The 13,427-nt window shown below is 40.3% G+C and overlaps 1 protein-coding gene across 3 annotated transcripts in view; it reads left to right on the top strand.

Moving 5' to 3' along the window:
* The window catches only part of CCDC149 (coiled-coil domain containing 149), a 70,896-nt gene extending 57,751 nt beyond the window's left edge, over positions 1-13,145 (top strand). For all 3 annotated transcript variants that reach the window (XM_044418148.1, XM_044418149.1, XM_044418150.1), the window contains 2 exons: positions 929-1,033; positions 5,770-13,145. In XM_044418148.1, coding sequence (XP_044274083.1) covers positions 929-1,033; positions 5,770-6,314 — 650 coding nt within the window. In that variant the 3' untranslated portion in view covers positions 6,315-13,145. The remainder of the gene's footprint in view (positions 1-928; positions 1,034-5,769) is intronic.
* Positions 13,146-13,427: the final 282 nt, after the last annotated feature.

Here is a 13,427-nt window from a genome sequence, read left to right as displayed (position 1 = left end):
CTTAAGTGGCAGTTTCAGTGGAATATTTCCAATATAGACTGATCTTACAAAAAATTCTATCTTATTTTATCTTTCGGGAACACAAATCTGCCTCTTGAGGCCTTTTTTCCATGGAACAGGTTATGCTTGCTGGTTTGTTTTTCAAAGTGGTCCTGTGTATATATTCATGTACAGATCATACATTGGATACTACATACATTTGTTAAAAAATCCATCTATGTATAATTCACACATACACATACACAAATGCCTACAATACTGTATGTCTCTTGCACTGATTCAGGAAATGTTGCATGGACAGTACGTGAGGGTCACTTTAAAAAGGAAGCTGGAAAACAGATCATTAGTAATTAAGAAGATCTGGGTTGCTGAATTTGAAATCAAATTTATTTATGTTACTGTTTGTTTGTTTTGTTTAAATCATTTCTTTACTGTACCAAATTAGCCTGTCTAGGTCTATGACTTATACTTTGTGTGGGAAAGTATAGCATAACAACATGGCCTATCAAGGCAACCATTGATAGTGAAGTGTCAGTTCTGTGTATGTCTCCATATTCTTCAAATTGTACTTTAAATTATATCATTTGTATTAACAGTAAGCTTGCACTAGGCCTAATGTGGCCTGATTACAATTTAATATAGTCTCTGTGTCTCTGTGTGTGTGTGTTTCTCTTAACAAAGGATAAAACTGTCTTTTAACCAGATGTAATGATACAAAATGTATCTATTTGATTATATACAATTTAACTGTGGTATTTTGGCACATAGTCCAGTCTTTTTCTCTGCTGCGTAGCAGAGTCACTGAAACATGACTTTTGAAAGTTTCATTTTGGATAAAATAGATTACATTATATTTAATGTAATCTCTCTGTTTAAAATAATGCATTAAAAACATTTCCATTGTGTTTCCATTTCATCTAAATTGCAGGTGGTAATGATGTCCTAACATTCAGTGATCCTGCTCTTCCTGTTATACAGAGTTCTCAGTCACCATTGCTAACTTTCACTGATCAGCTGCTGCAGAAGACAGAAGGTAAACATCTGGGGCAGAGGGAAAACAGGGGATAAGCTACTTTGTCACTACTTTGTCTCGTGTGCGATACACCACAATATATAGCAGATTTTGCTAAAAGAGAAAGTTCCACCATTGTTTGTTCCCCAGCACCTCGGTTCCAAAAGTTTCAATTTTGCCCAAAAGAGAACTACTCAGATAGGGAATAATAGGTTGCAAGCATCTGTGAACCTTCTCTTATCAGCATGGGTGAAGGGAGAGGTTGCTACATTCTATTTTGTATGCATTAGGCTTTCAGGAAAAGTGAAAGCCACACATTTCCTACCCTGTTAATATCTAATCAGTTCTTTCCCATCAGTTATCTAATCAGCTATCCACTCACCAAAGTCCCCAGAAGCAATGGCCTTATATAGGAAGCACTGCATCTGTCAGAATAATACTCAGCCATCCATTTGTGCTTCCTAAGGTCTGGTGGAGTTTACACCCAAAATATGCATATGGTCTCCTCTTGCTCCCTGCAGTCCTTTTGTATGCAATATCCAGAGCTAACAGAGCTGAAGTCAGATCAAACTTCATTATTGCCATCTAGATCCTGCAATCTTTAATTTGTATTGGAGAAACACTTTCCTCAGAACTGAGAAGTAATTATTTTCAGATAAGTGTTTTTCCTCTGCCTTTATCTGTCCTATTTTTGCCATCCTTTTTTGGGGGGAAGGGGGGAGAGGGGATACTGTTCTGGGTTCTTCATGAAGAACTCAGGATTATGTTCTCAATACATTTCATACCGTATAGGTTCAAAGGGAATCTGCGGTTTGTCCATGCCTGTGTCTTCCCACCATAGCTTTTTCCTGCTGGGTTTTAGAGAAGACCAAGCTTATTATCCAAAAACTAGAGTGTCCTAGCCTACTGGAAAGGTGTTACCTGCAAACTCAGATGATCCCTTGGTTCACAGCAGACCCCTTGAGAAAATGTCCCATTTTCCCTAGAAGAGGCAGTATTGAAGCTCTAGCCTCATTTACCTTCCTGTTCCTGTCTCCTGTGTTGCTTTGCTGACTTTCCAAGCAGGTAGCCATGTCATCTCACTAAACTAAAAAATGCATAATGGGTGGTGGGTGGGTGGATAGATAGAGTAAATTTTAGGGGTAACTTAGAATTGATCAAGGAGCAGGCATTTGATGGTGTCTTGATTGCCCTTTCTCCTCTCCTGGTTCTCTCACAAGTGGCACTTCAGCTAGCAAAGCCCCTGTGATTACCTAGAAGAAAATGCGTGTTGGTGAGGGTGGGGGGAAACCATACCATTGACACTATGAACATTAAAGTTTAGGAATTAAAAATGTTTTGCAGCCTCTTTAAATTATGCCCATTGTAATATTTCAGGTATCCTTTATTCTGGCTCTGCCAGGCATGGATGGGTATGAGAAGCTGTGCTGAAGTCTCCCATCCCCATTCCTCTGTCCTGCATGTCTGCCAAGCCTCTAGAAATACAACAGGCATTGGCTCGCATTTCAAGCATATCATAACCTCAGAGGAAAGAAACAACCCTTTTTTAAATTAAAACAAAATTAGAAAGTTGCATTCTGTACCCTACCCCATACTCTGTGCTGCCATGCAGTCATAGCAGTCATGCAACCTGGCACACCAGAGATGTTCCATTCATGCTTGAGACTTTGTGTGCTAATGGTTCACTGATATTTGAAGGCACATTTCTTAGCCTTGGATGCCCTGTCATTTGTTTCTCAGTAAATATGACAGCATCAGGCTGGTAAGAAGGCTACCCTGATATCTAGGATATGCCCTTAACCTCCATGTTCCCTTATGGTATGTCTTATGTTTAATTTTTTAAATTAAAAATTAAAGAATGATCCAGATGTGCTACCACCAACAATTTAAAGTGCATGCAATTTTGGCTTTCCTTTCTAGACTATATTCAGACAGGTGGTTTCCATCACATACGGCTCACACTAATTCTTTACAGTAATTAGAACATGTTTGTTAATTTTTTAAAAATCTAATATCAGTTAAAATTTGACTGCAAGGTTCACTTTGTTCCATCAACAAGGCTTGTAAGAATGGTTGCCACTTTGCCACCTTCCTAATGGCATTGACTAAACTCTACACTAAACTCAATAAGAGAGAAGATAATAGGACTCATCAGAGAAAAATGTGTAAAAATGTAATCATAACCATGTCTGTTTTATTTTGGTTTAGTCAGCAGAAACTTTCCAATAACGGGACATTAATACCAGGGAATTTTTATCATTAACTTGTGTGATATCAGAATTATTAGTAATATTCTTTGTTCTGTGTTAAATTTGTCCATTTTTAGTTTCGTAACTTTCAGGTTTTTTTCTGTTAAATTGTGATGACTCAGAGTTATAAAAATAAACCTGAACTTAGCTGATTTGGTTCTGTGTGGATCAACTGATTTTCTTTTGTTCGCTAGTAGAACATAAGCTTCATTTCAAATAGCATGTTAAACATTCCATCATAGACTATTGCAAGCAGACCACCCCAATTATCTAAGAGGCTCAGGGGATAATCATGCCATCAATTTAGCAAGTAAGCAAAGTCCTCTTTCCTTACCTTCCTGCCATCTCTGAGTATGTTCTAAAAATCCAGCATTTAAAAATCAGAAGATGTTATTTTTGTATAAAGCTGTTTAATTTGCACAGTTCATTCCAAAACCGGGATTAGGACATGGAATGGAATAACAGGAGAGGCTGCAGGTAAGTAAATTGGTGCATATCAGTGGGCGGTATGCAGAACATGGAAGTGATGGTGCATTGTTCACTGGTAAAATGCATGCTTTGCATGCAGAAGGCCCCTGGCAACCTGCAAGATCTGTTCAAAGTTTTGCTTTTAAAATTTCAGTGGGAGAGTTGAACTTGGATTGTAAAAGCAGCTGTGTTGGCCTAGCTGTTGTGGAACTCACTGAAGTAGCAGAAGGCTTGTGAACAGGGAGAGAGATTGTGTAGCAAGACCAACTTGCACATGCAGTATGCCCAGACATGATGCCCTCTTGACCCATTTCATGGAACTGAATCAACTTTTCAGTCAGACCTTATCTATATTGTTAATTTACACAAGCTCTTTACCCAAACTCTGAGTCTGATATGATGCTGCAGGTGCGGGATACAGAACGCAGCATCATGAGAACCTCAGAGCTTCAGGCATTAGAACTTGCCAAGTTAACAGGATCTGAAGAAATCTGAAGAAAAGCATCCACCACCTTAGAGATTCATCTAAAAAAACCCTGTACATCTCTCATAGCATTCCCTCAGAGTGTAGGTGGGGAATTACATATTACATTTTCTTGCCTCAAAGTGTCCCTGTGTAGGGGAAAGGAAAAGGCTTCTCTTTGATTACTTATATGTATGCACAAGAGCTTCATGCAGGTAAGAGTCAGACATTTAAATCCCACACCTGCTTTTGAGGTGGTGTAGTCGGTGAGTTGGTATTCCAGGATTTTTCTTGAAATATTCTAGTGCTCATCTTTTGATGAGCAATTGACAAGTAATAGCAACACAGAGTACTTCATAAAGAGAGGTCATGTTGAAAAGTAAGTTAGGAACAACTCGTTATATTGACATTTTCCTTGCTATCCCTTTACTTATTATTTATTAAGTAGTTCTGTATTGCAAGTATGTCCAGTGGGAAATAAAACTGCCTTCTCTTCTTCCTTAATATATTGTATTCTTTCTATCCTTTAATTTGGTTTTTCAGTTTTTTGGGTTTTCTTTTCTATTTTCCTCCTCCCCACTCATTCCCCTTTTCATCTGCCCCTAAATATTAAAATGCAATAGTTAACTGTGGCAATCCTAATTAATACTCCAGAGATTTCAGACATCTTAGCTGTTACTTCAGGCTGTCTCCAGACTCAGTGTGATTGGTTATTTTGTTTTTTTTCTTAACTGTATCATAAATGAGCTGGAATCCACTGCAGTTACCTTCCCCACCATCCCGTCTCAATTGACTGAACTAATGCTTGCTTTATATCCATGTTTTGGGGCCACATTAGTGAATGACATTAGTGGCTCCAGGAATAGCATTGCGGATGCTCCTGTGACATTGCAAGTAATGGACCAATTGGACCTGACTAGACTTAAACGTTGAACAGGAAATGACATCCTGGCATGTGAGCCATTGGGCCACATCAGACATGCTCTTGGAATAATATGGCCATTCACTTCCTCCTGCTGCTCCTCTTTCTTCCTTCACTTGCATGCCATAATTGATCACTTGTGATTTGTTAAAAGCGTAGTTTTCCATTTCATTCAAACTAGGGAAATGCATTTTAATTTCAGACTACGCACCAAGTTATGCAAACAAATTCTGATCCAAGAGCAAGAGGGAGGGAGGAAAGAACATGTGGATACAATGCTCATTCTAGGTCTAACAAACCGCGCTTCATTACGTCAGGATTGCATCTGAAACAGCCTATTGAGTGGAATAGGAAAACTGACTTGATTGATTTAGAAATGCTCTTTGGATAGTTAAAGGAAGGAGAGAATATTTGAATTCAGAAGGTAAGAGAGGAAACATAGACATTGCACTTCTCCTCCTCGTCTTTTAAGCTTTGCCTGAAGAAGAGAGATCTGCATATAGGGAACTACATATGTTTGCCTCTGCTGACGAAACCCTTCCCAGTTCTTTCAAGACCTGCATTATGTATGTGCAGATTGCTTGTTCACAAACAGCCTGAAACTGTACATTATATCTACTGAAATGTGATACTTTCCCATTTTCCCTCTTGCTAGGAGAACAAACCAAGGAACTGGAGGAAATGTGCACTGTTAAAAGAGAATTGATATTTCCAGAGGAAACAGCTGTAGTTTCTGATGATTCCCATGCAAACCAAAACAACAGTAACAAAGCCAATCATTTTCATCCATCATTGTCCCAGTTTTCTTCTGAGGAAGAGGATGCAAATGGCTTTGGGAACAGTGCTGCTAAGCTGACAGTAGAACAGGCAGCTGTGGAACTGGAAGGGAGCCGAGCAGACTGTCTGACAGAGAGCCAAACAGCAGGTCAGCCAGAGCCCAGTAGACCACCGGAAGGAGAAATCCCCTTGTCCAGCCCTCATCCCTTGGACTCCACAGAACCATCCAGCCTGGAGAATGGACATGACAACAGCAGCCAGACTGTAGAAGGTGAGAGAGAAGCCTCAGAAAAGAACACTGAGGCCACTGGTGAGAAAAGGGATGTAAGAGGTGACACGGCAGGCATTAAAGTGGATGAAAAACCAGCTCTTCCACTGACAAACTTAAGTAACGTCCCGGATGAGAACCCTGAAGCGGTTTAGTGTTCGCAGCCTATACAATCAGTCATCCTGATCTCGACCCACTGTGAATGTTTGGACCATGAATTTGTTTGCTGAAGGAATGTTTGCTTCCTCAAGTTGCCTCCTTGTTTGTCTGCTGAAAGTATTTTTTTTCCTCGGTTCACTGGGTATGTAAAGACCAAACAACTCTAGATAAATATGAAAAGGGAGCAGGATTCAAATGAGGGCTTTCAAAATTCTGGCCTCTGCTATTTGCTGTGATTAACGTTATCAGATAGAGTGACATAATTGAGAGTAATGGGACTCAGCACCCATCATTATGCTGCATCGTGTCCGTGATCTCTCTGTCTCTTTGGTATGTATATTTTTGGCATAGTGCGTGCATGAATGTATCTTAAGAGTCTGAAATGTCAGGCAGAGGGGGAGTGTGTTGCGGTTTTGTTAAGCAGACAGAATCAGAATGATCACGTATAAAGGCTCCAAGGAGCTGGCTAGTTTGCTTTTCTGCTTTGTCCAAACAGGTTACTACTACCAATTATCAAACTGTATTGATTATAACTGGTTGCTGCCCATACACAGTCTCTGGCCACATGTCACAGGTTTTCTCTCTCTCACCTACCCATTTCACTGTTTTTCTTAAATAAGTACAATTGTGTTTTTTCCAGTAAGTACAATGGGACTGGAAGAACAGTGGAAAAGGATGCTGTGATCCCCCTACTGAAGTATGATCCCCCTAGTTTGCCTCTTCTCTTTGAGTGCCTCCCTTTTCCCTACACTCCACATTCTAGTTCTTTTCACTTCTAGTCTGTCTGCCTCCCTCTCTCTCCTCCACTTTTTTATTTCTGTATTCCACATAATGCTGGCTAACAGAGCCTTCAATTTTAATTTCCTTTAGCCCATTCATTTTTCTAGACTTGGCTTATACTTTGGGTGGTATTTGTTCCTACAGTCCATAAGCGGAAGCTGAGATCCTTTCATGTTAGAATAGCTTCCTTTGAACCTAAAGAAGGGAGAGTTGGAAGCTGGATGCCTTCTCTGCTTTTGTTTGGGCAATGTTAAACTTAAGTGAATATTTGTGAAGAAGGGAAGGTTGTCTTTTTTCCCCTACTGCTCCATTTGCCTTGTGGATGGGAGTTCAAATTACTTTCTTCATAGCCATTTCCCCTCTTAAATTCTTCCTGTGGTGGCAGTCAATTAACTTCCACTGGGAGAGATTCTTGCGGGCTTCCTGTGCCTCTTGCATAGCCTCATTCCAATGATACTGAAATGTTTCTCTGTGGTTCCTGGTAGGACAATGGCTGTGGAATATTTATTGTGGATATTTTGCAGCTGTTGAACTAAAGGGAGGTCTGATTTCAGTTGTTCTGTGTTTTTTGCTTTTTTTCCAAAATAGGAAGCAATCTCGGCAGCTGTAGAGCTTGTCTGGGCCTCCAGCCGTAGATGCAATTTTCCTGCTGGCTTGGGAACCTAATTGTCTGTAAATGTTCATTTCTCACTCTTAGAACTTAAAACCAATTGGAGAGAGGATTAATCCAAATTTAACAATGCCGCTCATAAGAAAGGAGGAAATTCTTCCTGTGTTGAGCCCTTATTTGACAAAATAAATATCTGCCAGCTGCACATTGTTACAGTCTGCTTGTTAGCAGGTTTGTATTGGAAACAATGGCAGAGCCAGCTCTTGGAAGCAAACTGAGCTAGCCAGCAAGCATTGCTTTGATCAGAGGACTCCAATGCAGAGGCAGCCTGTGCCCTACAGAAAGGTTCACAGGAACCCTCACAAGAGCCTCCACATGCTTAGAGTCCTCCAGCTGGCTATGCATTGTTACAGCTTTTCCCAGCCTGACTCCCAACAGCTCCAGCAAGAATGGGCAATGGCCAGAGACGGTGGCAGTTGAAGGCCAACATATTTGGAGAGCAGCAGATTGGGAAAGACTGACAGGCAGCTAGTGAGGCCCTGCTGCAGCCACCTCTTCATGCCCTTCGTCATCCTTCTTGCGGAGCACCAGGGACAGCACAGTGGGGAGCAAGGAGTAGCCTGACAACCTTCTACTGACCACTGCACATGTTAGAACCACGAGCTGCCAGGGCAAGCTGGGAGGCACCTAACTTCGTGGCAGCTTTTTAGGCCAAAGATTGCAAAATCTTTAAACAGGATCAAATGACAGCCTTTTCAAAACAGGAAAGTTGCGTGCAAGTCTTTCTTTACTTTCCCCATCTGTTCCATCACTGTGCAGGCAAAACACTTTTTTTTAATCCTCTGAAATGCTATTTCAGTGCTGCTTTGGTCTTGGGCATTGCATTATGCTGCTATTTGCATCCCACTCTTTTTGAACAAAACTGGTTTATTCTAAATTAAATGCTTTTGTCTTCTCCATTAATACTAATAAAAGTGCATTCATTTATTAGTCTGCATAATTTCATTCCTCATACAGCAATGGAGGCGAAGGGGGAGGATTACCTTATCTCTTGAATTTGTGGCACTGTTGCTTTTATTGATAGAGTAGCTGACAATGTTATCGACTCACTACAGTGTTTGTGCTTTTATTGGTAAAATAACAGATAGCCTTATTGTCTCAATTTGTTGTTATAGGAATGACAAAACTGATACAGCAGGAAGAGTAATGAATATGCACTGAACTCATGAATATGAAATTCTGGAATTTTGCTTGTCATAAATAAGGCATTCCACATCCCAGTGTTCATTTCAAGATATATATTTCTTTCTGGTTTTGTCACAGCCTGATAAGGACTACAGCTAATGCTGATGAAGTCCTAGTGTAGAAAAGTAGTCAACAAGGGACAGCATCTGGCAGCTTTATGCAAACAAGACTATGCCATGGCCAATGTTTTGCACTGCTTTAAGTGATGGCGTTGGGGCTGCCATTTGCATTTTTATGTAAAGGCTTGTGTGGATCCCAGCTGTGCCACAGGAAATTTTGACATTTGAGTTCAGTGGCATCCATTGAATAAGAAAGATGCTGTTACAAGGAGAAACTCAGGTAAGGTTCTATATGTGTAAAAGCAAATACAAGTCACAACCAAGACAGGTCTATAATGGTGGACATAACTGTTAAGATAATTAAGGCAGGCATGCCACGTTCTAAAAATTATACTGTGCCTTAGGAATCCAACTTCAATAATCCAAAAAGTGGGGTGTGATTTGGTAACCAAAATAATCAAGCACAAAGGAAGTCCAGGGGCATGGTGGCCGCTGATGATATTAGCTATTACCCAGACCACGGAATAGCATTTTTCTTTCACCATAGCCATATATCACTTGCACATAACCAGGTATAAATATAATTCTCCTATATCTAGACTGCTAGTTCTCTGGACTACTCTTTGGCCACCTAATGATAAGGAAGGACTCACTGGAGAAGAGCCTAATGCTGGGAACAATAGATGGCAAAAGAAGAAGGGGACGGCCGAGAATGAAGTGGCTAGATAGAGACACTGAAGCATGTTGCGTGAGCTTAAGTGGACTCTGGGGGATGGGGAGGACAGGAAGGCCTGGAGGAATGTTGTCCATGGGGTCATGATAGGTTGGACACGACTTTGCAACTAACAACAACAACAAGTTCTCTGGATGCTTGGGGTATTCCATCAATTAGTTCAAAAGATTGCCTGATGTTGTCATGAAGCTCTGTCTATAATTGTCTTCTAGATTTAATTTCTATCTGCTAAACTTTCTTTGCATTATTCTTGAAAGCTGTAAATTCTCATCCTTTTTGGCCTGCTAGCTTGTTCAGTTGCAAAGTCATGCCTGACTCTCATGACCCTGTGGACAACATTCCTTCAGGTAAGAGACACCTGACTGAATTCATATGATGCAACAACTCAGGAAGGATCGTTTTGCTGTGTGAACACAAACCAGTTCCCATTGGGTGGCTTGTTTGAGGGCAACAGCCAGCCTTACAATTTATAGCTTGTTCCAGAGATGGTTGTTCCAAGAGTGGGTTGTTGTGTTGGCTGAACCTAGACATGGGTCCCTGTTGTCCATATCAGGGCTTGGCCAGTGACTTGTCCAGGTATCCACCAGTGCCAGCCTCTCAAGCAATATTTAAGCGGCACCGAAGGAAAGCTAGCACCAGCCTGCTGCCTTCCCTACAATTGCGAGGCAGTTTCATCTTTCTGTGGTTTTTTTATACTTAATTCTCCATTTTCCCCTGAGATCATAAAACCTGTCTGGACAGCTGACTTCTGTGATCCCCATTTGAATAGCTACTGATAAGCCCTTAAAAGTGCCTGAGACCTGTCTGGCAGAACCTTTCTTTTGAAGGGTGTATTTTTTTCTCAACTAGGTTCAGTCTTTATTTCTTTTCCTTCTCTTTTTTTAGTTTAACCGCAGTAGCATGAGTGTTGGAATTTGAAACCTTGGCTGGGGAAATGACCTTGGAGATACTTGCTGCCAAGGTACATTGGACATTGCCCCAAAGAGGCTCAAAATTATTACTAGCCTCCTTTTGTTTCCACTGTTAAAGGGTGAGCTGTCAAGAGAAACCAAAAGCACAAGTGATCTTTGCTCATGAAAAGGAAGAGGTGTTATTTATATCTCCCTTGCAGCAAAATCCTCATTTTTCCTAGCCTGACAGATCTCAAAATGCAGCACAATCTGCACTTTTTTTTTTTGTTTTGAAACTTTAGGTGCTCATGGAAGTGCAAAAGTGTTTCCTGATTTTTCTGCGGGAATGGGCTTTGAACAGCTTTAACAGCTAGCTGTCAAAACTCTAGAACCCTTTAAAAGTTGGTTTCAACAAAGCAGTTTTTTTTAATTGGAAGCTGTAACTGAATACTGTATCCAACGTTAGTCTAACCAGTTTTATTCAGGAAGTCTGCACTGGGTATGACTAACATTGGATACAACCCCATGTATCCTGTTACTAGTTTGGACCTAGCAGAATCTTCTGTACATTTACTTGCAAATGACTCATATTGTATTCAGTGGGGATTAGAATCAGTGTCAACAACATTGGTTTATGTATCTGAGAACAATGCAGAAGATGTTGTTTCTTACAGAGACTGTAATACATTTAGATCCTGCTTTCTTGGTATGGGCTTCATCTTTTGGTATCTAGACATGTTGCCTTCATCAAAATCTTAGAAAGCTTTTCTTTTTATTTCACAGATTATAATACTGTAGTTCCATTCTCTGTGCTCAGAATTATTAAAGGCAAACACACACCCTCCTGGTGTTGCTGAGTGCCACCTTTTATTTCTCCCAGTGATGGATTGCCATTCAGTTCTATGGGGGATACAGTACAATGAGAGTCAAACCTCATCTGCCCCATCCATTGTCCTGCACTTAGTGTTCCTACAGAGCAGTGCAGCTTGCCCACCATAATGCTGGACTTTCTGGTAGCAGTAAAATAAAATCCATTTCCTATGGGCTTTGCCAAAGTATGTGACCAAGAGACAGACTGCAGCATGGAGCTATATGGACAGACTCCATGCTGATCGGCTCCCACTGAGTTATGCGGAGCAGAGCAAATGGGATGTCATCTGGGACACATGGTACATACACTGAAGTCACTGGGACGATGGGCATAGCTCAGAATAAAGGGAGTCCAACCACTTCTCTTCACCTTCGCCGAAATGACTGAATAGCTACTATTAACTTTCAAATAGGCAACATAAAGTATTATTTTATGAACATCAAATAATATTTGAGAGTGAGCCCTGCCCCATTTTGACCCTGAATGGTCCTAGTGTCATCAAGGGAGACCGCATGGGATGTATAGTACTCTGGCACTGTTAGGCTGCATCCAGTGGTGTTGCTTTACTCTTTGATGTAGTGGAAATTTCCATTACTGGGCTAACAGGAGAGGGATTTTTTTGTTGATTTTTCCTCTCCCCTGTGCTGCATATCTCTCACATTATTGAAGGGTCTTCCAACCTTCTGAAGTAGATTTGAGGAGGTGGGCAGCAAAAATGACCTTCCACTTTATTCTGCTGAGGGAAGACTCTGCTGGATCCAAGAGCTTTTCCATCAGTGGAAGGACATCACTGGCTCCCATCCAGCGCAACATGTAGGTCCTCCCTTTCATAACCGCATACAATTACAACATTGCAAAGACAAGAATTTCTCTGACTAATAACAACTTTGACCAGCATTTGTTCCTTGACAGAAATGCCATGTTGGTGAGGAATAGATAATCTGTGTTAAATCAGCTGTAAGCAAAAAGTCTTGCCTTATGTGCCTAAACAGAGGAAAAACCAAATGTGGTATATACAATCCTTTCTTGTTTATTTGGCACTCTCTCCCCACCCCACTTGGATTTGTGGATGGCACTCCTGGATTTTTATTTAATTGATTTGGGAGGTGCAGAGCTTTCAGAAATTAAGGCACCTTTCACAAGCCCAGATTTTTCTTAAAAGCAGTTTCTTTGCTGCCATTGTTTACATGTTCTCTTGCATGCTTCTGCAAAAGTCAATGAACACTGTAAAGTGGAAAAACCAAATAGTATGTTTTAAGGATTTTGTGTTTATAGATATGTTTAATGAATCCTACAGTTGTGCAGATATTGGGGAGTCATAAAAATTACTTGTTTTAGTAGAAAAAAAAAACTAATCATTTTATAACGGGCACTAACTTTATGTATAGGGACATTGATATAATTAATCAAAGTTCTTTAATTGCTGAACTCTCAGGAATGTATTTTAAGAAATTAGATGGGGATACAGTTAACAAATATTTAAACATTTCGTTGCTTTTTAAAATTCTGCTGAAGATTAAGAGTCCCTTAAGTGTATGTTCTATTTATTTGCAGGCCTTAGTTTTGTTGCAATTCTGTCATCAGGTAATATATATATTTTGTCAGTTGTAATAAATAAATTTCTTGATATATTTATCTATATATTGTGTTGTCTGCCATTTGTTTTCATAAGACTTCTGTTGCCCCTTTTATCATTTGGCCTTGAAATGTGGCTTGGCGAAGACCAGTTGTTCCTGGTTTCTGTAAAATCAGAACGTTTTGCTGCCTGAGACTTAGCAGTATGTTTCCCCCACAAACCAATTCAACCTGAAGAATACCCCAAACCAGTCAAACTATTTTGCCACCTGAGAAAGCAACTCTCACAAGCGCCTTTCTCCTTTCCTGGAGGCAAAAATCAATAAAAATTAAGCAATTAACAATT

Source organism: Varanus komodoensis, unplaced genomic scaffold (assembly GCF_004798865.1).
Source record: "Varanus komodoensis strain SLA01 unplaced genomic scaffold, ASM479886v1 scaffold9, whole genome shotgun sequence".
Classification (NCBI taxonomy): Eukaryota; Metazoa; Chordata; class Lepidosauria; order Squamata; family Varanidae; genus Varanus; species Varanus komodoensis.
Note: the sequence above shows the minus strand (reverse complement) of the source record. Positions and strands in the feature narration are given on the sequence as shown.